Raw genomic sequence first — 24640 nt, forward strand, 5'->3', positions numbered from 1 at the left:
GTCATCAGAGACAAGTAGCCGCGTTTCGTCAAGTGCCCGTTCGATGGAATATTAAAAAATTGGACGTGGCAAAATTCAATGAAGCCATCTTACGAGGAGCACCGGTGGTTCCCCCCGCAACTAGCGTGGCTCATGCAGAGGTGTTAGTTACATCCATGATGGGACTAATCGTCTCCGCTTGCGATGAGTCTATGCCTCGCGGAAGATCCCGGTGCAACAAGCGACCTGTGTACTGGTGGACTGCCGAGATTGCGGAATTGCGTCGGTCAGCATTGAGAGCCAGAAGACTTGCTACCAGGGCCAGAGAACCTGTAGACAGACGTCGTAAGTCGGATGCTTACAGAGTGGCTCTTCCGAAGAGAGGTCTCTTCGTCGAGCCATCAACCGGAGTAAACGTAGTTGCTGGGAGACATTAAGGGACGATATCGATTCCAATCCGTGGGGCTTGGGTTACAAACTGGTAACCAAGAAACTTGGCACCCGCTCTCCACCTTCCGTCATGGATGGGGCCACTATGGAGAGGATAGTCGAGTCCCTTTTCCCGGCTCACACGTTGCGCCCACTGCGGGATTTCGGAAGGGTGGATGACGTACCACTTTTCAGTCTTGGAGAGGTGGAGGCGGCCGTCCTATCCCTGAAGAACAATAAGGCTCCTGGACCCGATGGGGTACCCGGCGAAGTTCTCAAAAAGGTTTTGACTATTAACCCCTTGATCCTTTTGCGCATGTACAATGCCTGCCTAGTTGAAGGAGTTTTCCCTTCGTGCTGGAAAACAGCTAGTCTTGTGCTTGTTGGGAAGGGGAAGGGAGACCCAGACCTGCCATCCTCTTACAGACCTCTGTGTATGTTAGATACGGCTGGAAAAGTCCTCGAGAAGTTGATACGTTCCCGACTGAATTCAGCCGTGGTCGCTGCGGGGGACCTGTCCCCTCGGCAGTATGGATTCAGGATGGGGCGATCTACGGTTGACGCTGTTGAAGAGGTGAAGCAAGCCGTGATGAGAGCTGAGGATTTTAACCACTACTCTCGAAGGGTTGTGCTGCTCGTCACTCTCGATGTGCGAAACGCATTTAATTCGGCGAGGTGGTGCGATATGCTGGATGCTCTGGAGAACACCTTCCACGTCCCGGCATACCTCATGCGTATCATAGAGGATTATCTCCGGTTCCGCCTCCTCTTGTATGACACTACAGAGGGCCCACGGACGATGAGTGTCACTTCCGGTGCTGCCCAAGGTTCCATACTCGGCCCGGACCTCTGGAATGTCGCGTATGACAGCCTCCTGAGGTCTGAAATGCCTGAGGAAACTGTTTTGGTTGGGTACGCGGACGACGTTGCAGTTTTGATAGCTGCACGTAGCGTTGAGCTGGCTCAGCTAAAGCTGAACCGAGTTATGCGTACTATAAACGCATGGATGACAGACCACGGTCTCTCGCTTGCTTTGAGCAAAACTGAGATTGTGATATTAACAAAAAAACGGATTGACACCATCGTGCCGTTGAGGGTAGGGGCCGTTGAAGTCCAGACCGTTCGTTCTGCCAAGTACCTTGGGATTATGGTTGACAGCAAGCTTAGCTGGCGGGATCAGATTTTCCGTACGGCGGACAAGGCCGCTAGGGTGGTGTCCTCTCTTAGCCGGTTGATGGCCAATGTCGGAGGGCCTCGGTCCAGCCGTAGAAGGCTGTTAATGTCTTCTGTCCAGTCCGTACTCTTGTACGGTGCTGAGGTGTGGGCAGACGCTCTAAATAAGGAGGTATATAGGATGCGGCTTGCCCGAGTGCAGCGTCAGGCAGCACTAAGAGTTGCATCCGCCTACCGAACAGTGTCCGAACCCGCCGTCCTGGTGGTTGCTGGAGTCATCCCCGTAAAACTTTTGGCGGCGGAGAGAAAAGCAATTTATCAGCGCCGTGGGGAGGACCAGGCACGAACAGAGGAACGCACCCGCACCTACCAGCTGTGGCAAGAGAGCTGGGAACAGGAGACTCGGGGACGCTGGTACAGGCGACTGATAAAGCAAGTCCAACCTTGGGTTAATCGGCGGTGCGGAGAGGTGGACTTCTACCTCACCCAATTTCTGACGGGTCACGGCTTTTTCCGGTCGTACCTGTTCAGGATGGGCAAAGCCGTGTCACCCGATTGCATATACTGCCCAGGCATTCCCGATGACGTGGAACATACCTTTTTCCACTGCCAGCGTTGGGAAAGGCCCCGCCTGGAGGCTCAACAGTTAGTAGGACTGCTGTCGGTGGACACGGTCATACCGATGATGACGGAGGGTGAGGACAATTGGACCTGTGTGTCACATTACATCCAGGGCATTCTCCGCGCCAAGAAGCTCGACCTTGACCGGGATGCGGTGTAGGTCATAAAGTATCCAAATGCCATAAACGGTTGTGACGCGAAATTCTAGGGGGGGAATAAACTAATATTCACCTAAGTCAGGCTAGGCCTACCCCTAGAACTGGACACACTCAAATTTCTTCCCCGGAGCGCTCAGAAGGAGCCGAGAAAAATCCAGGGGTCGATACGAAGTTGTCACGGCTTTGACTGATCAATTTATTAAAATTTAATCGAAGGCTCAGAGCTCTAGAAGCGCTCAGGAAATCCTGCAGACGCTCAGTTGGAGTTATATCATCCCAGCCTTCGTAAAAGTGTTTTGGAGAATTTTGCCTAACTTTTAGAATGACTCTGTAGGGCCGACGAGTATTCAATCTGAAGCCAATGTGATTCAATTACTCGTAATGAACTTTAAAATATTTAACTAAAGGTCTAGGTAAATAATATAGAATCGAATATAATGTAAAAGCAATTCCTACAGAGTCGTCGGGGCCTAATTAATATAATTGGACGGATAATTTAACGTGAGTGGTTTAAAATAAATTTAATACTAATTTTTGTAGCTGATTATTCAACTCAGCCTGCTCCCAAGACTTGGTTCTTTCACCCGCCAAAGACGGGGTTTAGAACGTAGACGACAAGTCTCGAGGTATTAAAACGTCGAATCGACTGGAGTAACTTAAGTAATAATTTAATCGTGAAACGAACTGAATTAACGTAATTTAATAGCCAATTGGTTTAAAAGAGCCGAAAAATATCCACCGCTAGTCACTGGCAGGCAGGAACTGGCGGGTTTTGTACGAGTCGGCGAGAACTAAGTTAATAGAATTCAGAAAATTATAATCGAACGTAAACGGATAAAATAAATGGCAGACGAGTATGCGTATGTTAGAAAGAAAGTAGGAAAGTCTGAAAACGTAGCTAACCTGAATCGGTATCGTATGGCGAAGTTAATTTCGTTGTGCGGAGAGGCTTCTCGTTAACGAGTCGACGGTCGAACAGCGAATAATTCTTGTCCGGCTCAAATCCCGATTTCCTCGGCCGCGGCTCAAGCGCTGCGGTGGCGATTTCGGAAACTAGCCAACAGCTGATCGGGGATTCGCCTGTTGAGCCGGTCTAGTTGTCGTCTGTCGTTGGTCAACAAACACCATTTTGAGGTTAAGTGATGTTGTAATCGGCGTTAAATATTAGTAAAATCGGTCGTTTTAACTTTATTATGTGAAACGGAGTGCTATAATGAATAAATATATCGTTGTGGGTGTGTTTGTGTACTTCACTGTTATTAAAAGTAGGCCTACGTTCTTTGGCCCATAGCCCAAGCTATGGCCAACACATAGGCCTAGGAGTAGGATGTTGTGGATAAAAATCGGGTAAGTTATGGTGTTTGTTGACTATCAATACGTTTTTTACCCCCCTTAAAATTTGGTACCTCACACGGTGAGAGCCCTGAGGGCTTAGGTAACATGTTGGCCTGACTTGAAGTAATGTGACAAACAATTCCAGGTCTGTGTCCAACAGAGTAGAGGGGGTTTTTTAGTGAGTAGTCTGCGATAGATTCAGGAGTCTCACACTACAGGCTGGCTACCTGTGTGCGTAAAAGCATTTTCCCTCCTCTCCCTTAAAAAAAAAAAAAAAAAGCTAGTTTCATTGCCAACGCACCATTATCACTATTTTAATGTTTTGACGTGTAGCAGGATTTGATAATGTTGCGCTTACTGTTAGGCTAGCCAGCATTTTCTAAATTAAAATTGAACTAGAGAGGTAAGAAATCAAATTTTGTATTCTTTAAATCGTTTAAGTGAATTATTTAACCAAACTAACAGGCTAATCACAGCGTTTAATTGAAGTACGATTGCATAAATCATAAAAAGTATGATTGAAATGTTAACTGCTTTAGAACTTTTTATTGAATTATAAATATTTCAACATGATTATGATCATATACTTTTTGAGTCTTTCGAACGCATTCAATATACAAAGTTGTTTGTTTTTTTCAAAATGGTTATTTAAATGGTCAAAGAAGACAATGTATATTGTACAGCGACTGACCTGACACCAACACGGTTGCACCTTGTTAACATATCTCTCAGCTGATCCTCATTTCCCGAACGGCTGATCAGCTGATACGAGACTACCTGGTATCTCTCCCACCACTGTCCTTCCACCACAAGGTTCTCTGTAGGAGGGGAGATCTGTAACAATTACCCACAGTTGATACACTATGTTCATGCTATGATTCCGCTATGTCCAACTATAGTCTGTATGATGGAACCTGTCTCCTGACCATTCATCTACCTGGGGACTAACCAATGGTTTAAGGCCCTGGCAAGATCCAGGTAGATATGAAGGGTCAGGAGACAGGTTCCATTATACAGACTGTAATTAGGATAAATACATGTCCAGCTGAGAATAGTGAGAATATGTGAACTTGTTTAATAATTTCAGCCAATAATGTAAAGCTGAATAGGTAGATGGTTCGCCAAGAATATTAGAAGTTCACTGATTCAATTTTATAAAAAAAATTACTGTATTTGTACTTTAGTATATGGAGTATGGTTTTTGTCGTATGGGAGCTCAAAAGATTAATTACTTACTTGGACACCAGCAAATCCTTTTGGAGACAAAAACTCCTCACATTCTTTGGCTATTTCGGGGTACGACCACTCAAACAGATGTACGATCACACCTCTCTGCAAATCCAGTGTTTTCCCCTCCGCAAGGTAGGTTACTGCAAGTAAACAGGCAACGGCCACTGCTGTCTTCATGGTCTGTGAAATTTGTTATTTCAAATGTTCCTTTATAGGCTAAATAATAGTACCGTACTTAACGTCTGTTGCTCAGAATTTTCCGTAACATATAACAAATTGATAGAATTCTAAGCCTACAAGTTTACAACCAATTGAAGCTTATATTACTACCGAGGTAATAAATATTAATAAAGATGTTTGCCTCAAAAAATTTTATTGGAAAAATGTTAAGAATTTCATTGGAAAAAGTTTAGTAAGCAATAGACATGTATGTGCAGGTCCTAACCCACAATATTAAACCATCATGATAGTAAGAAGTTTTTCTAATTCCTTAAATTGAAGGTTTCTAAGGTTAAAGTTTTAAATTGAACATTTAAAGAGAACCAATAATCCTGGAATAAAACAAATTATAATTTTTTATTTCTTTGAGATATTTTAAATTTTATTCCACTATGCAGTGCTTTTAAAATTGTGTTGCTGTAAAAAAATTAAATTTTTCTTTCTTTTAACTTTTTTTCTCACAACATTTGAAATTAGCTACTAGTTTATTGCTATTTTTCTATAAAACAATGACAATTCTCATAAGAAATATATGAATAAAGCATTGCTAAGTTTAAGATTGTTATTTTAGGACTAGCTGTGTACCCGTTCTACGCACGGGGATCTTATAATATTCAGTTGAAACCTTCTTATATAACGAACAGCAGTTGGTTTGCATATTTTAAGATATGCTGGCCAAACTATTATACATAGCTTCATTTTATGTTGTTTTTTGTTGTTCCAGATCGGTATGACAATCAATAACAGGTTAAATTACCTCTGTGTCTGCCGGTCGATCCTATAACGGTAGGCTTACTTTTATTTTTACTATCTGATCTCGTTTGCATGGCTCAATCACGTCCTGGTTGAAGTTCGTTCGCTACGCTCACTCACCTGTATGTTGGAGCTCGTTCGCTGCGCTCACTTTCCTTCAGGTTAGCTCGTTCGCTACGCTCACTTGCCTTCAGGTTAGCTCGTTCGCTACGCTCACTCGCCTCCAGGTTGCAAATTAGCTGTTGTCATAAATGTAAAAGAAATAATAGTGCTAGTGCTGCACCCTGTTGGTAATCCTTGTAACTTTAATGCTATTGAACATCACAGAACAGAACAAACTTGTTTAATTGAAACAGCTGTTAAGATTCAATAATTTCATTTCTCATAAGGTTAACATGGGCTTCCAGAAATTCCACGTCAAAAATCGACAAAAACTTGATTTTCAAGGGTTTACTGTTAAATATCTAACTGTCTCATATTCGATGAAATACGTCTAAAACCATCTCATATATGTATAGTATTTGGAAAATAAGTTTCAGGCGGGACAGTGCTATAGTTATTGAGGAGTAGTTGTAATAAAGTGCGTATTTTAGCGTTACCAAGAGAATGACAGATAGACAGACAGACAGACAGACAGACAGACAGACAGAAATTGAGATAAGGTTTGATTCGGTTTCTCTGACCTATGAAATGTAAAAATAACCAAAAAGTTCATTATTCTAAGCAATGTACAGACAAAACTCTAATTTTATTTATATAGATAAAACATACTTACACCATGCAAAGTTGAACCTGTTTGAAGAATGACCCTGGGTCAGCTGATAAAATTAAGCAACCTTTCTTCTTTCTCCTTATCAGCTGTTTATAATAGCTTTGGTCACTGAATACAGTACCCAACATACTTTGTTGGGTAAATAAACATATAATTTTATGGCAGCAATCCTAACCAAATCAGGTTACAAAATAAGCAGTATCACATGAAATATCAAATTTTAGAACATTTTAAATTGGAGATGACACTATTAACAATAAGCTTTTACAATTTAAAAGAATGATAAACAATTGATATTTTAAAAATTAAATCACATCATTTTATGAAATAAATGTAAAAGGTTAGTTACAATTAATTTAGGCTAATAAGAGATAAACAAACTACAATAATGGTCTAATGATATAAACAAATTCAAATTTAAAAAATGCAAGAACGTACTTAATATTTTTACACTTGATATTTTAAGTAATTTGTCACAATTACATATTCATGCAACCTTAATTATTTAGTAACACGTAACCAAAATACAAATCTTTGTGGTTGTAAGTGAAAATTAATTTATTTTTATCATACTTTAATACTTTTATTGAAATAGCGGCCATACCAATGTAGGTATTTTAAGCCAAGTATGAATGGAGATGAGTGTGGGATGAGTGGCGCGGTCTTGTAGTCTTGTTAGTGACTAAGGCCGACATGCTCCTTAGACACAGCTGGTAATTAATAGCCCAAAAAGCCAATGGCAACTAAGGGACCTACAGTTTATAGTGCAATACGAACCACATTTTTGCCTTGTAATTAACGAACTGGTCTAAATATCAGGATAGTACTGCAGATCGTCATAGTACTCACTATGGTGGACGTTAATCCACACCAGGGAGTATCGCATCCACAGTGCATGCCTATAAACCACAACTCGTGACCTCCTATTAGCTGCATTACAGGACCACGCCACCGTCCCAGTACAGTAGACTCCCTGTTCCGGACTCTTTGGAACTGAAGGTCAGTCCAGAAAATGGTTTCTCTGGTTTAACAAAACTAGTAACTCCTACAATAAGAGTATGTTTCAGTACTGATCACTTCCTGCCGATCCAGTTAGGTTAAACCAATGTGCTGATAAAAATTGTCTGGTTCAAGAAATGTCACTCTGCAAAGTGTAGTCCGGTAAAACCGATGTCCCACGTGTATGCATAAGTTTCTTCACGCAAGAAATTTGATATTGTGGGAGCGTTAATTCCTCAAATCAGCTGTTCTGATAATTCCAACAGTCAAGCCAAATTGAGCGTATGTAGCAGGATTTATATAAAAATTTTTTGGATTTAAATGAAATCACACAGATGTATAAAACTATTTTTATTTACATTCAACCGACATCAGAAGGTCCTGCAGTTAGAGTATTTGTTTCTTTTTTGTGGTTATTCCTACTTTCTGGTTCATTAAGTTTATTCTCCACTCTTTTGTCTCTCTTCTCCACATCCTGGTCTCTCCTAGGACCTCTTTCTTTTCTCTCTGGTTCCCGATCTTTTCTCTTTTGAGTTTTAGTTCTATTAGAGCGAAGACCAAATGATTCAAATTTGTCACCGTCTATTCTTCTTCGTTGAGGCTTGTTCTGATGTCTCGGTGTGTCTCTCTTTTGGTTCAAGTCAGCCAAGGGCCCTTGATAGCTGAAACAGACAAAATATTAAATATTTTAGGTCAATGTTGCTGATATGCATATCACAAATATATTTTAACCATTAGCTTTGTTGTATTATTTAATAAGAAAGTATTAAATGATCTTTTCCTACAGTCACCCGACAAAGTTGGCTTTCTTGTACTGTTTATAGTACAGAAAGCTGCTAATTGCTGCATATTTATACTTTGTCGTACGGTTTATACTTTTGCGCACATCATGGTTCTATTATGCACGAAATCCGTGTACACTTGGAAATAGGTTGGCAACACTTAAAGATAATAATACTATGAGCAGCTGATTGACTATTATAACTACGATTTAACCTGTCATTTTGTGTTTATAGTTTCGGTATTTCTGAACTTTCTAGACTTTTCTTTTAAACATTTTTAAAACATTCCTACGATCTTAATAAACAAGAAAATACCTTTAAAGCATTTTTTTAGGCGAGAAAACAACTTCAAATTACAAAAACATACGGAACTATATTCTCAAGTCGCGGAGCACATTTCTTGCCGAGGAAAAATAGCGGAGTGATACGGACCGGGTACTACTTTCTTTAGGGCACCTAATTGTGTTGCCAGCTGAACCTAAAAACGTGTTGTATAGTGTTTGAAAGAGTAATTATTTATATACTTTATAGTGACTGTAGGATAATATAATGTGTAACACGAGTGCAAAAGGCCTTTGCTGCACTCGAGATCATTCCGCACGAGCCGCAGGCGAGTGCGTAAACGTTGCTCTCGTGTGCAGCAAAGTGCCACTTTGCCTACTAGTTACACAAATAACTATTGTAGTATGGTAGTGAACCGAACATGTTTGAGTACCAGCAAAATAGTAGTTTGACAGCAAGACACTATAAGCTTGTACAACCGTTGATACTTGTGTGAAAATATGAATTTAACTAACATTAGCATTCGTTACAAGTAAGTTTAATTTCTTATATATGTTTTTAGAAGAATAAATGTTTTCTAAACTATTTTTTTATGAAAAATTTGGTTGTTTCCTACTGTAATTAAAGAGATTGATAAGTTAACATATTTTTTTTATTATTTGATGGTTTGTCAAACTGAAGAAAAAGGCAGAGTTTAAGAATTTGAATATTTTTATAGCAAGACCTATCTTGATCTTAAGAGATTTTGCTACCTTGACAATACTAGCAGTTGCCCCACTTCAGGTAAAAGGGCCTGACTACCATTGCAGAATTTGGGCAACAAATATGCTAGTTTTCACACTCATCAGAGACGACCCCTTGTTAACTAAGATAAAACGCAGATTATCTGTGTAGCTTACCCAGGCTGAGAAGTATCCACTGGGTCTTTACTCAGCAGGATATGAATGGTCGGAAGATCACGAGTCACCACCAAAGGATCCAAATCTTCTATCAAAGGGTCCCAATACTCCTTCACTCTAAAATTAAACCAGTTCAAGATTGAACAATATCTGACGCAAAACAAATTAACACTTGCTGTAAATTATGGTACTGTTCGAAACAAGGAATAGCCTTTAATGTTAATATCTTCAAATCATGAAAAGTCTGAGTGACCCTAAGAGTATCCCATGATCCACAGTCTTGGATACGTGACACAGCCCACAGTCTGTTGTGATACATCCAAGGTCTCTGCAATGCAGTTTAGGCCTATCATTGTTACCCTATTTCATTTTCAGTGTTTTGTTATTTTCAATACTGCGCACAATGGATGTGAAAAATTGTTTAAACTCTTTTAATGGCAAAAAGTGAAATTTCCTGCTTTACATTCCTTTGTACAGTACTCTTGACCGATAATAAAAAGTATTTTCTTTCAATTTCACGTTTTAGTGTAGTCCCTCTCAATTAGTTATAGCAAAAAGAACAATTTACTTTCGAAAACATATTCTGTTGACTTGGTGGAAGGTGTGGTGCCTCTTGATGATTTCCACACAGCTGATGACCTTGCCGACTGCGGCACCCGACCCCGACCACACAACAACTCTCCTCGTTTTCATTTCAGCAATGGCATAGTCGAGCACATTTCTCATCTTTGTCCCTGGGTTTACCTGAAAATACAAAAGTTGCATTATCAAAATATTATTTAAAAAATTGATTTCATAACTGCTGGTAGCCTATAAGATTTTAAATTCAACAAAAATGGCTGTAAACCATGCCCATTAAGGCTTTAAGGCCTGGGAATTAAGTTACTACGCTTTGTATTTACTAGGGTTGTTAGTTCTGTAGTGTGGACCATTAGGTTTGATCAAAGCAGGGCTAGCATAAGGACCATGTGGCTACTGCCAGAGAGAGGGCGCTGACAAGTGGGCATCAGCGGTGGTGAAGCGTCCATGGCTTCTCCATTTTTGTAAAAAGCCTTTTGGGGCAAAATGAATAAATTGATATACATGGTCACCTTTGAAGGAATGGCCTGTTTCAGTTTACAAACTACAGACAAATTAATCAGAAAAATCAGTAGGCCTATGGAGGCAATAGGATTGCTTCGACTCAAGACAAGTTCTGGAGTGAAGACCTACAGTCATAAGGTCAATATGGAAACAAAATGTAAATGAAAAACAAGACTGAAGTACCTACTACATAACCTCAGGAATAAAGTAGGCTTGTAGAGGCAAAAATAGGCAAAAATAGAGTTGTTAAAAGAGCAAAACAACCAACTCCTGTTTAAATAGTACAACATGAACGTAAGGTGTACATAAGGTGAGCGTAGAAAATCCTTATAAAATCGTAGTCTTTTGATAACGACCGTCATCTTTGCAGAAGTCAAATCACCCTGAGGATAGTACCTTACATTGAGGCCAAAACGTCGGTGTAGAATAGTGTTTTGAGGAGTTGGAGTCTGATGTCGACTACTATTCAATGAAGGTGACTGTGGAAATTGATCCAGGAACATTAATCCGTATAAAAGTTATAAAATATTACAAGCTTTCATAACAGATAAAATACTAAGAAATTAGATCTCACATGCATCCAAAGGAAGTCCTCTGGAAGATTGCTGATCGGTATCAAGTGTTTTTCCCAGGGTTCCTCTTCATTTCTTCCTTTCTTGTACTTGTCCATCCTACAAACAAATAAAAGTTCTGATTTCCATTAAATGTACCAGTATTGAATTCCAAAAGTTTTATAACAATGCTTTAAAGTCCTTTAAAAAATATGGTACTTTGGGCGTTTTAATGAAGTGTCAAAATTAAAGTATGTTGACAAAGGGTATATTTTCATGAGGGAAAATAAGTTAATAGTTTTTACTTCAGGATTTTTTTTACAAGTTGCCATAAGATAATTGATTTTTCTTGATTAAGTAACCAATGAAAAATGTTCCAGAACATACCAAAATGGTTTTACAGTATTACCAGGGTATTTCAATCTAAATGATTAAAATAGATAGGTAGCCTACTATGTTGGATTTATTATGAGGTCACATAAGTTTTTAAGTTGTTTAAAACTTAGGCCTACATTTAGTTTAAATTTTTGTTTCCCGTGTTTTTCATTTTCAAAATTAATAAGTTAAGTACTTAGGTGAAAATAACTTTCCTCTTTGATATTGGTGAGAACACAAACTTAGAAGTATAGTACCGGTATTTAAAATTTTATTTTACTGCAGAAGTGACAAAAACAATGGCTACATAGCATCACTCATTTATCTCACAAAAATACATTTTATGGATACAATCTAAAATCAGTGTTAAGCTAGGCATAACTTATATTTTTTTAATAATGCAACTTTTGCTGGTAGCCTGTAAGTCCGAACCTGTAGGCCTAGTCCTAAATAAGTATTATCGGAATAAAAAATATCCTGGATGGGGTAAGTTAAGTAATACCGGTAACTTAAGTTATGCTTTGCTAAGGGTATTTGCATAATATATTGTAGGTTCTCTGTGGAACTGTACAAATTTAGACAATTTAGTGGACTACAAAAATTTATTGATAAGGTTTTCTTGAAAAATCTTTTTAGTGTGGAAGAAACAATTTGCTTACTTATTCTCGATGGTTGGGACTTTAAAAACTGATCATGTCACTTATCAATTACGTATAAATAAGACAATAATTGTCTATAAGCTAATTTAAGAAAAAGTGTTTCCTATCCTGACCTACACTAAAGGCCTTCCCACCTGGCCCATGACAAGCCTAGCCTAGTCTAATAGGCAAATAAAGTTTGCCAAGGGTTCCATTTTCTGGAATTCATTTTTTTATATAAATATTTTGATGGTTTTATCAAATTAAATAAGACGAAATAATGAGAATGTGGAAAAACCTACCGTTACTTTAAAACTGTAGTATATTTTCAATATTTAGTTTATAAATTGAAATTTTAGGTTATATTAATAAACACTGTTGACGACACGACACAACCACGCGCAAAAAACGTCAGTAAACTACTTTTTACAGAGAAACGCTTCCTAAATCTTTACCTATGTAGCTGTGTCGTTTTAGATCTCGCGGCTGATTAGGCTAAAGTAAAATTTAAACATAGATTAATATGTGCCAATACTGCCAATTCAAAATTAATAAAGTCCAAATACAATATATCTATATATTTACTTTGAAATTTATTAATTTTGAATTGACAGTATTGGCACATATTAAATCTATGGTTTAGGATTGAGTCGTATTGGATAGTGCTCTCATACAACAATAATATACAGTACTATGATTCTATGATAGTATACCTATTATTGTTGTATGAGAGCACTATAATTGTCTGATGCTCAGGGAATGGGTGAAGTCAAGACAATATCATTAGTGGTCGGCTGTAGTGATTTTCAGTCTTAGTTAACTAATTAAAACCGTCACATAAAAGCCCGATGACGAATGGGTCAAGTTTCAAATCGCCAAAATAATATCATACGTTAATTCCAATAATTTGAAGTTTGTATGCATTTGCTCTAATGACAAAAAGTTGATTTTGAATTTTTATTGTCTGTGTTCTTTGTGTGGTCGTTATATTGTTTGTGAACGTATGGATACCAAATATCTGCCCATCTTTGAAAGTCTGGCCATTAATCTGGTGTGGTGTAGCCTAAGTAAACATTTTATTTTACTGTACCATTAAATGAGAGTGACATATGACAACATGTCATTTATTTAAACACAAGTTTGTGTACAATATGGTTTGGTGGTAAATTTTACCCCCAAGACGTAATTACTCCCTCCGAAGAACTAAATTGATTATGAGTAACACTGTTTATCATGATATGATTAAATTACCGTCGAATAATTGCCTATAGGATTATATTTTCATTTTTTGTGAAATTTTTAATGCACATTGATATTTTTACGTATAGCACTATATTATTTTTAAATCTTATTTACAAGGAATGGAAATATACAAAAAATGAAAATCTAAAAGTTTCAATAAACTTAACATTAAAAACTTGTTTACATAAAAAATCACCTAATATTTTAGGGCAAGCGCATATTGTTCTCACGATTAAAACTATGTATACTCTGCCTGTAAAGAATACAAAAGATAAAAAGATTGAGACAGGATTAATAACGATAGACCGGCGTTTGATTAGCATGTAGAGCAAAGTACTGTATAATGGAAAGTGAAACTCAAACCGGATCATATCGAAATCCACTGCTTGAACTGCAAACAGGCAGACGCTTTCGGCCGGCTTTCATGATCAGCTGACCTTGACTTGGGCTGTGAGGGAAGTGGAAGTGACCAAGACCGGGCCTCAACTTGATTCTTGATTTGGAATTGGGAGACAAGAGACAGTCTAGGCTACTGCAGTGTGCGACCAGACGACGAAGACTATCACATTGGCCATGTCGTCCAAGAAAGTTATAAATTTCGGAGCCGGGCCTGGAAAACTACCTGAAGAAGTAAGTATTGTTCATTGTTTTAAATTGTACCCACATATACTTGGGATGCAGATTAACATTTTTTCTGTTAGGGAAAGGATGGTAAACACTTTTTGTTGTTTTTACCGACTTTAATAGTAAATTATTTTTTACTATAACTCAACTTTTTTTAAGCTCTGTGTACTTTTTATACTTCTGTATTATTAAATTTGAAATAATCATGACCCATCAATAATGTCCAAGCCTCAATTAAAAACAGTAAAAATGTGTAATGAAGAAAATAAACCCCTAAACAAATTGTACACCAAGTATATTTTAAAAAATATGAATTATAAATAGGGTAAATGTATAAATTATCAATTGTAATCCAATAATGTCATAGCAATCTGTACTATTTATTTACCTTGCTTTGTTATATTTCATTTTATACCACATTTTGCAATTTAAATTAAATTAACATTTTTATTTAATTTAACACATTTAGTGGAAATAGCTACACACAAACAAGCTATAATAATTACCTTAATAATAAAGGGTAGTGTAATTTTAAGCCTTTATTTTTCATGTAAATTAAATAAAGAAACCAATATAGATAGACATTGTACCATATTTAGTATTTTTTCAAGTTAATTTTAAAAATTCATACAGAATTTAATATATAAATTAGTTACATAAGACAGTTGAGCAAACTACAGGAAAAAACCAGATCTTTGTCAGAACAAGCAAATTTAAAAATCATGTTAAGTTTTGCTGGGATGAGTCTAGGGCAATCCAAGCGTTTTGATTGGCTAATAGTTTTGGTGGGAACATCCCCTCCTCACAGCCCCATGTGCAGTAGGAAATTTCTTCATTCTTAGTTCAAAGCTTGAACAAGTCTCATCTGTCTTCACATCACCCTCAAATCAGAGGGTTGACGTTATCATGGGCAAAATTCCCTAAAAAACAATTTTATTAGCTTTTCTATTAAATTAAATTTAAAGCGATGTGTGCTCTGGTTTTTGTTTTATATATTAAAATTTTGAAAGGTACTTCTCTCTCCAAATATACTTAAGATTTCCTAATTATACTTGTACTTCCTAAATAATTGTACTTTTGATGTGTTGGTCAAAGGATTGTGTCGAAATGCCTTTAATTGTTTGTTAAATAAATTCAACTTTTGTAAGACATGTGTTGTATATTTTCCATACCAAGAAATAGAAATAAAAAATTAAATATGTCATGGTACAACATGTAAACTCAATTTTATGGAAATATTTATTTTAGCAGAATTCTTTTATTGATCTGTAAAATTATGTAATTTGATGATTTATTAAAAGTTAGTGTAAATTTGTATGTTAAGATTTTTATAAGGATGATTTCCACTGAACCTACAAATAATATTGAGATTGTATAATTTAATGACATTAATTAGTAAAACTTTATACTGAACAAACAAATCTTAAATTTCAGTAGTATCAGTCACAGCCCTTGAAAAACACATTATGTCAGCTCAGATTGATGATAGCTTATCTCAACAACTGACCATCCAACCACAAGACATATCTCCATCTAATTAGTTTTATGATGTCAAGTTTATGTGACTAAGTTGCATCTAATGACTTCTTAGTAGTGACTTACTATTTTGGCAAAACAACAAATTAAAATAAACAGAACTACGCATATAATTAAATTTACCCAACTATACAATTTTCATACTGCACAGACAAAAGAATGATATAATTCAGAAATAATCGTTCATTATGTAAATAGCTTTACATAATTATCTTCTACAATATACATAACACAAAGAGGTTTTCCCTGTAATATTCCTTTTCCAGCCGTCCAACTTAACAGATTTTTATAATTGAAGTGTAATTTTAACGCTTACAATCTAGCGCACCTGCGAATGGTAGTTAAAAATGTTATTTCCTTTAGGGCTTTCAGATTTCACTCTTTATAGTGTAGATATAAAATCAAAAAATTTATTGTTAAATGTAGTTCTATTCACCTAATAACTGTTCTAAACAAACATAATCTTGAAAAGATAAATGGGGATTTTGCACTGGCTTCATTTTGCCTCGGAAACAAGTTTTAGACCATAAACTGTGCAATTTGCGCATGGGTTGCCTTGTATTTACCTTAAAACTAAAATTCATTTACTATGCTTTATTTTTTCAACAAAGTGTCATGGGGTTGAGTTCTGGGAATTATTATATGACGTTAACTTCCATCAAACTCATTGCTTTTGTGACGGAACTCTCAACCCGTACTTGCGCTACCACCGTGCACCCCCCTGCGCTACCACCGTGCACCCCCCTGCGCTACCACCGTGCACCCCCCACGTGCCACTGCGCTACCGTGTTATCCTAGTGATGTGAAAAACAACAGTGACTCACAAACACTTGTAAGTAGTAGGAAGTTTTACATTTACACCTTAGGCAAAATATGCATCAATGAATAATTTCAATGAATTGGACTTCAAAAACACAAGGCAACCAAAAAGATAAATGGTAACAATACTGAGCTTTATTTGTAAACAGGTAATGTTGGAGGTCCAGAGAGAGTTTGTGGAGTATGGCGACTCGGGAATTAGCGTGGTTGAGATGAGTCATCGATCCCAGGAATACGAAGCCATCAACAACTCTGCTCAGAGACTCGTACGAGAATTGCTGTGAGTAATAACGTTGGTTACAAACAAAAATAAAAGTTTTGTAAATTCTTCGTAACTTCTTAAAGTTGTAAAACCTCTTCAATCCTGATTAGTTCTAGCAAAAACACAATTTTCCCCCCGTTTTTAAACTATCATCACAAATATAAAAAATACTTAACCAACAAAAGTTAAAACGCCAAAATCTACCGAAGATGTGAAAGTGAGACTTGTTCAATCAGTCACTGGTTTGGTAATACAACTGAGACAGAGGGGTAGCATATATAGATGTATGTAGGAAGGAGTCGATAAACTCTGTGGTACGCAGCACGCTATAAGAAAGTGTGTTTGATTGCTATGGCTAAAGCACATAGATCTTCTGAGAACAGGCATAGGCGGCAAAAGAGTTTGCATCAAAATATCTGCTAAGATGTAGAGTTATACCGCACAGAAATAGTATGCGGCTTTTTGGTACTTTATTATCCAAAGGGAGAGTAGCATAAGGTTGAATATGTGAACATGAGGTGTAATCAAGAATCTAATGTTATTTGTTAAACCCTAAATGAAAGAATATTTAATTAAGTTTCTTGGAAGCTAACAACATAATGTTATTAGTGTAGGCGGTGTTTTCAGATCTGAATGTACGTACATAGTCCACTAAAACTAGAGAGTAGTAAGCTCATTTAACTGATTACAAAATGAACTTTGGCCCTGTTATGGTTCATTCATGACCAAAATTATCATCACAAAGATTTCAAGCTTCAATGAATTACTCCTTTGTATGGTTGTTATACAACTGTGACCTTAAAGTAGTTTTCCCTCGAAGCAATCACTTTTGATTTTTATTTTGTTTCATATTATTTGGTGAAAACTAGTAAAATAAAAGAACACAAATATTTATTCAACAATTAATGATAATTCACCTTTAATGTGTCTAGGTTCTTATATTTTTGTATTACTTTACTTTTTACCTCTGTGCTCGAGACCAAATTTTAGTGGTCCAATATGCCATTCGGGACACCGTACAGGCCCACTTTTATAAACGGGCAGACTGGGCATATGCTCAGGGGCGCCGAAGGTTTGAGGGCGCCCACCGGGACCCCTCAACCACAGCCTGCTTCGCACTAGGAAAAATAGGAGCACTGCATTTGGGTTTGTCCAGGGCTCCACTGACTCTTAACGCGGCCCTGACACCGTATCTCCAAGCTAGTGAATTTCCCCTATAGCAAATTAGCTATTGTTATGTCCTATGTCGATAACTCAAATAGTTTTGGTCTGATTTTGATGAAATGTGTAGGACTGGATAAACTTGAATGAGTTTGCAAACCAGCATGATCTAACAATAACAACAGAGTGTTATGATTTTTTTAATGTAATTTTTACTTTCTCCCCCTATACCATAGTATATGGAGAAAGTATTGTTTTCGTCAAAATTTTCGAGTTTGAGTTTTGAGTGGATATATTCGTTTTGGGTCCCCCTGGACCCAAAAAAGTGGTTTTCGAAGTGATGTCTGTGTGTGTGTGTGTGTCTGTGTGTCTGTGTGTCTGGATGTGTACAGAGCTAGAGACTACACCTGTGATCCGATTTCGATGAAATTTGGTATGTAGGTTCTAATCCATGGTATCTCCAGGTGTTTTTTTCATTTTTTTGAAATTTTGATTTTTAATGGGAATTTCCCCATAAAACCCCATAAAAAACCGGAAAAATCGAATTTTCTCAAAAATGGACCGAACGATTTTGATAAAAATTTAGTATGTTGTAGCCCTTTAAATTCTGAACAAAATGATACAAATCCCAGTTCTGTAAAAATTACGGTTCAAAAGTTATGGTAAATTATGTTATTTTTCCATAAAAAATCCCATAAAACAACAAAAAATAGGATTTTAGAAAAAAATCCGGTTTTGATTTAACATAGTATGTTATGGTCCTTACAATATTGAGTTTTTTTAATTTTTTAGAAATTTTTATTTTTAATGGGGATTTTCCCATAAAACCCCATAAAATAACGGCAAATTAGGATTTACCCAAAAATGGCCCGAACGACTTTGATAAAAATGTAGTATGTTATAGTCCTTTATATTCTGAACAAAACGGCACAAATCCCATTCCTGTAAAAATTACGGTTCAAAAGTTATTGTAAATTATGTTATTTTCCCCATAAAACCCCCATAAAATAACGGAAAATCGGATTTTCCCAAAAATGGCATGAACAATTTTGATAAAAATTTAGTATGTTATAATCCTTAAATTCTGAACAAAATTGTACAAATCCCATTTCTGGATATGAGGTTGTTGACAAACTTATGGGAGAAAGTATGTGTCAGAATGCTGATACCGTTTATTTAACAAAATTTGGTATATTATGATATAAAATCTGATTTCCTATGGGTTACAGAGACATCCCCGACACATACAGTGTAATGTTCATGCAAGGAGGAGGTACTGGGTTGTTCTGTGCAGTGGCAATGAACCTCATGTCACGTAGCGGAAAGGCTGACTACATCGTTACAGGTAATTTGAAACAGGTGAATTATTGTACAATAAGCTGTTCACAAGATGTTAAGTCACCTTTTCTATCCAAATAATCCAAAAGCTGTCTATATGGCGATCGGTTTTGTGTGTGAAACGTTTTTTTAAGACTCAAGACAACCTTTAAAATTCAAATTTTGTTAAATCCTCTAATCTATTGCTAGTGATAGAATTTATATCTTTCAGCTTCAAAATGAAGTCAAAACTGATTCGTCATGTACAAAACTTGTGGATTACATGTGAACAAATAAAAGTTGGAAATTTTGAAAAAGGTAATGTTTCTTTATGATAAAAGTTTGATTCTTCTATTGTACATTTAGATAAGTTATTTAAACCAAACTTATTGTTTTGACGGATCCTAATTTCCTACCAGGTTCATGGTCTGCTAAGGCCGCCAAAGAAGCTGCGAAGTATGGCTCGGTTAACCTCGTCTTGCCCAAGACTGACTCCTATGTTGACGTTCCTCCACAGTCATCATGGAATTTAGACCCAGAGGCTTCATATGTCTACTATTGCGACAATGAAACTGTTCATGGTAAGATAAGTTGGGTTAGAATAGTTTTGTGTCACATGATTCTTAGTTTTAACATTAGACATTTGAAATGTTATTGGAATGAGATTATGATGATCACTAGGTAGACTACATAGACTAGGTAGACTAGTAGCCTACTAGCTGGACTAACAATCAAACATTCACTTAACAAAACCATTCACTTACTATCATTTATGTAAGCATAACTCTACAAAAATTGCTAAAAGCTATACATGCCACTTTTTGCAACCTAGGAGGAAAGCTTGAAACTACTACTGCTTAGGCTTCGGATTCTTCAGTATTGCCATTATGATTAATTAAATTAGCCTTAACATTAATATTTTTAACGTATTCATTTTCAACAGGCTTGGAGTTTCCTGATATCCCAGACACCAAGGGAGTTCCTCTAGTTGTAGACATGTCATCCAACATTCTCACAAGGCCTTTTGACATCACCAAGGTAAACTTTCAAAACTGAATACCGAACAATAAATATCTAAGATAATATCTAAAAACTATCCGAGGTACTCATCCGTTGATTATGGGTAAGTATCGGCTACATAAACAAAATGTGGATCTAAAGTTAAAAAGGCTATGAATATTTTTTTACCTATTCAGCTCAATTTTTAGCAGGATAACTAAAAAAATAAATAATGACCAAACTGTGGCAATCAACCTGTTACCTTTGAAGGCATTGAAAAGGAGATTCATTTAGGTTAAAAGTTTGATAAATACATAGATATGGGTTTTTATTTCCTGAAAAATTAGAAAGAAATTATACATCACCAAAATATTTTTTGATTCTTAAGAATATTTTTATTTTTTGCAATCGTCAAGGATAAGACGGGGTTTTCCACTACAAGAGTATGTTAATTTGTTTCTTTTATTTACCTTAATACATTCTGGATGAAGGTGGATATGTGACCAGCAAGTTTGTTCCTAGTTTGGTGTGGTGTTTGCTGGGGCTCAGAAGAACATTGGTCCGTCAGGCACAGTTCTGGTGATAGTTAGACGAGATCTTCTCGGCAGCCCACTCCCCATCACTCCCCTCGTATGGGACTTCACAGTCATGACTAAGGACAACTCCCTACACAATACTCCTCCCACCTTCGGGTCAGTAGTTGAACTGATTGTACATTTCCCATTGTGAAAACGCTCACCATCATCTGAGAACTGACTAATTAGGATTAATATTTAGGATTATAAAAAAAAAAAAAACAGAGTGGAAAAGCCATACCCAAACATATGAATTTGAATGGATGGTATTATTGGCCTCTGGAGACATCAAAACAAAAAAAGTAAATTGGTCCCGGGTCCAGGTCTTACCAATGAAACATACTACTAACAGTAATAGCCTATTTCCTATTTAAGGAGTTTGCTAAAAAAAAAAAAAAAAAAAAAAACTGTTATAAAGCCAAATGTAGTTCTCTAATTCATATCAGTGCTGCTTCATATATGACTTGTAGGGTCAAGCTACTATACACCTGCTAATGCTCATAAGGGTAACTATAATTTATTGCACATTAGGGACAAAGAAAGGGCGTTTCCAAAGATTGCCAGTACTCGTATTGCAGTAAAATATAAAGAACGACACTAGTAATGGGGCAATGCTGACTTGTATTTGGTAGTCTCACTAAGTTTACAATAGCTAAATTAGTGAGAAACAATTTTTTTTGCATATGGGTAAACCTGTTCTTGATAGGCTCCAATGAATTATCACTTAAGCTGGGTTTTCCTAAGCGCGGAGTCTGCTCTCCTCTTGTCTTAGGTCATTCAATGATGCTGTTTTCCTAGAGGCAGAATGCACCGCCATTGGATAAGCAGAAAATCGCTTCTCCACACTCCCCATACCACGCCTAAGAAATCAGTTTAATACTTTTTTGTCTACGTTATCGTCTGTCTCTGATTACTTTCAACATTCAGGGTGTTTGTGATGCTGAGAGTGTTTGAGTGGAACAAGAGACAAGGAGGAGTACAAGAAATGGCTGCTCGGTCGGCCAAGAAGAGCTCTCTGATCTACAACGCCATCCAACAGTCCGCAGGTTTCTACCTGTGTCCCGTCAAGCCTCGCGCAAGGTCCAGAGTCAACATTCCGTTCCGCATCGCTGCCGGAGCAGAGCTCGAGGCTAAGTTTTTGAGTGAGGCCAAAAAAAGGAACATGATACAGCTGAAAGGCCATAGGTATGACAGGTTCTTTTATTTTTGCCATGAGGAGTTTTAAGTCAATAAATACAACGCCTGTTCCAAGCTAAAACTAACCCATACATTGTTCATTGATAAAATTATCTAGAGCTAGGCAGAGGATAAACAAATCATGATTCATTGAATTAGTTCTGAAATACTTATTTTGTTGTGAAGCAAATCTGTGAGGAAAAAAATTAATGGCTTAAAAAAGGGGCCAGTGTCCTCAAAATATTCAGTATTTCCTTTGTGTGTTTTTTGTGTTAGATTAGTGAAGTAAGATGCCTACATTTTTTAAGATAAGCCTCCTCATCCTTTCCTTTGTATCCTTAATTCTCAGGCAATTAAACCTTTGAGGAAAAATGATAATTTTGGTTGTGTTACAAAATAAAAATTGATATTTGTTTCACACAATGTGCACTTGCTGAAGCATCAAATATTTCAAATACTTGGTTAATTAACATATTTTGTAGGCGCTTGAAAAGCAAACAAATAGCAATATTTTATGTTTTCAAACAATGTTGTGAGCAATTTATATTTATATTTATAAATTGTTTTAGACTCGTTGGAGGGATCCGGGCGTCGCTTTACAATGCAGTTACTGTCGAAGAGGCACAAACCTTAGCAGAGTTTATGAAAGAGTTCCAAAAAGCAAATTCGTGAAAATGTCAAATTGTTGTTACACTACTTTGACAGTTCTCATTTTGTATCACAGTTTTTTGTTGCTGCTTGGTTAAAATTAGCTGTTGTCATCAATTTAAACAATTAATAGTACTGCACCCTGTTGGTAAACCTTCTTTTTAATGTTATTTAATATCATAGAACCAACTTGTGTAGTTGAAACAGGTGGCAATAGTTATTTGTGCAACTAGTGAGAAAAGTGAGCAATTGACTCACTCGAGAGCAATTGCACTTTGCACTCGAGTTGCATATTATATTTTTCCTACAGTTACCATAAAACAAATAAATTGGCAAACAAACGTAACATATTTTTACACAGAAGTGATCTTTTATAATATGACATTAATGTGAAGTGACAAATACAACAGTAGGCTACAACAGCTGACCAGCTGATTTACAGCCAGTGCTGCCAACGTATTTCGCGCACATACGACCTTGTCTGCATGTTGCACTCACTATTTCGTCCCTTCACGTTGCAAATCTGTAGTGAGACAAAGTAATTAGAGTGAGACAATGTTAACACACAACAATGTGATGAGTGAATTGGCCACTTTGCTTTCTCAAATCAGTGAGAGAACATGAACATTGTTAGGTGACTGTAGGAAAAACTATTTTATTCCTGATTAACTATAGAAACTAGTGTACCTGTTGCTCGAATTCGAGCAATTGCGAAGCATTACAGTCAACTCACCAAGATTATGGAAATACTCACGATCTACACAACAGTTAGATATAATCAAAATCTTTTGTAAATGTCTTATCTTTTCTCAAAAAGCTGATCTTGTGTTTTTAGTGTTTTCTACAATTTTTTTCCTCTCATAGCTGCATTAGGTTGTCTATGATAACGATTATATTATGAAAAAAACAATATTTCTATTTCTTCTGCTTGGTTGTGTTCTATGACTTTTTCTTTGTTCTTTTTTCATTGTTTGCAAATCGGTTATTTCAATGATTGCTCAAGAAATGTAGAGCAGTGTTAATTCAGTTTTATTTTTAGCCTATATCAAATTGTCCAGGATTTCTTGCTTTTTTCCATTGTAATAATTTCACCAACCCAAGTTTCGTCGACAGATGCAATACGCCAAAGAATATCACCAAGAAGTGGCAGACGATTTACAATCTCCAATTGGTATTTACTATCTCCAAGAAGTGGTAAAAAAAGCAGAAACCAAGCCATACAATAGATATAAGTTAACCTCTTAAGAAATAATTTTAAGAGTTACTGTGATATTAGGACTTTCCACTGATTTGGTAATAGAACATTATATTGCAAAACATGACACGATGCCGAATAAAATTGATTTTAAAATCAGAAAAACCCATTGCAAGTACTGTAGGCTTCATTTTGAAAAATTCAATAAATCACAATTTAAATATTAACAGCTGTTTCATTAAAAAGTAGTGTAGAATTATGCTTAAGGTAAACAAATTTGAAGAGGCAACTTTAAAGGCTTCTGGGGCAGAGCCCCAAGGGAATTTACCTCGTTCCTCTTTTGATGGCTCATCTACAGACCAAGACCTTTCTTTAGAGACCCCTACCAAGTTTCTACGCCCAGCCGTTCTCTCAAATTAGCTGGGTCAAAAACCCAGTTTTTCCTCCATAAGAATAACATGGGATGAGAATTCAAAGGCCACTGGGGCAGAGCCCCAAAGGAATTTACCACGTTTCTCTTTTGATAGCTCATCTACAGACCAAGACCTTTCTTTAGACACCTCTACCGAGTTTCTACGCCCAGCCGTTCTCTCAATTTAGCTATGACAAAGAAAAACAGTTTTAAATTAATATATAGATATTTCCTGCTCGTAAAAATTCAAACAAATCCCTTTTCGTAGGGAAGAAATCACAACTACTTCTTGAGTGCAAAAACCGCCAAACATCTGCAAGAAACTCGCCGAATGTGTATTGGCCCTTTTAGACTGATTTTTTCATTACGCTTTTGCTACCAGATAGCATGTTTGTA

At 36.8% G+C, this 24640-nt stretch overlaps 3 protein-coding genes across 3 annotated transcripts in view; 1 reads left to right on the forward strand and 2 right to left on the reverse strand.

The window, feature by feature from the left end:
- The window catches only part of LOC129002417 (alpha-amylase 4N-like), a 28544-nt gene extending 21850 nt beyond the window's left edge, over positions 1–6694 (reverse strand). Inside the window, exons 1-3 of the mRNA XM_054430200.1 lie at positions 6673–6694; positions 4932–5105; positions 4387–4529 (exon numbers count right to left, since the gene is read on the reverse strand). Coding sequence (XP_054286175.1) covers positions 4387–4529; positions 4932–5102 — 314 coding nt within the window. The 5' untranslated portion in view covers positions 5103–5105; positions 6673–6694. The remainder of the gene's footprint in view (positions 1–4386; positions 4530–4931; positions 5106–6672) is intronic.
- Positions 6695–8029: 1335 nt separating this feature from the next.
- LOC129003451 (ribonuclease P protein subunit p25-like protein) lies at positions 8030–12423 on the reverse strand. Its single transcript, XM_054431746.1, has 5 exons — positions 12300–12423; positions 11289–11385; positions 10200–10375; positions 9632–9748; positions 8030–8330 (listed from the first exon to the last, which is right to left on the reverse strand). Exons 2-5 carry the CDS (start codon positions 11382–11384, stop codon positions 8030–8032), a joined length of 690 nt encoding a protein of 229 aa, XP_054287721.1. The 5' UTR covers position 11385; positions 12300–12423.
- Positions 12424–14011: 1588 nt separating this feature from the next.
- LOC129004005 (probable phosphoserine aminotransferase) lies at positions 14012–22676 on the forward strand. The gene is made up of 8 exons (XM_054432374.1): positions 14012–14150; positions 16649–16779; positions 19152–19267; positions 19659–19820; positions 20183–20277; positions 20761–20930; positions 21741–21998; positions 22559–22676. Exons 1-8 carry the CDS (start codon positions 14094–14096, stop codon positions 22659–22661), a joined length of 1092 nt encoding a protein of 363 aa, XP_054288349.1. The 5' UTR covers positions 14012–14093; the 3' UTR covers positions 22662–22676.
- Positions 22677–24640: the final 1964 nt, after the last annotated feature.

This window comes from Macrosteles quadrilineatus, unplaced genomic scaffold (assembly GCF_028750875.1).
Source record: "Macrosteles quadrilineatus isolate MER2022 unplaced genomic scaffold, UCM_ALF_1.0 Scaffold_9__3_contigs__length_116548681, whole genome shotgun sequence".
Classification (NCBI taxonomy): domain Eukaryota; kingdom Metazoa; phylum Arthropoda; class Insecta; order Hemiptera; family Cicadellidae; genus Macrosteles; species Macrosteles quadrilineatus.

Excerpts from the sequence above, each read along its gene's own strand:
- LOC129003451 (XM_054431746.1), bottom strand. The coding sequence starts at position 11,384 with ATGGACAAGTACAAGAAAGGAAGAAATGAAGAGGAACCCTGGGAAAAA. Across the intron at positions 9,749-10,199 it reads AACAGAATATGTTTTCGAAA|AGTGAAGGAGTATTGGGACC; the intron begins GTAAATTGTTCT and ends GTTTAATTTTAG. Across the intron at positions 8,331-9,631 it reads GTGGATACTTCTCAGCCTGG|CTATCAAGGGCCCTTGGCTG; the intron begins GTAAGCTACACA and ends TGTCTGTTTCAG.
- LOC129004005 (XM_054432374.1), top strand. The coding sequence starts at position 14,094 with ATGTCGTCCAAGAAAGTTATAAATTTCGGAGCCGGGCCTGGAAAACTA. Across the intron at positions 16,780-19,151 it reads AGACTCGTACGAGAATTGCT|AGACATCCCCGACACATACA; the intron begins GTGAGTAATAAC and ends TATGGGTTACAG. Across the intron at positions 19,821-20,182 it reads CGACAATGAAACTGTTCATG|GCTTGGAGTTTCCTGATATC; the intron begins GTAAGATAAGTT and ends CATTTTCAACAG.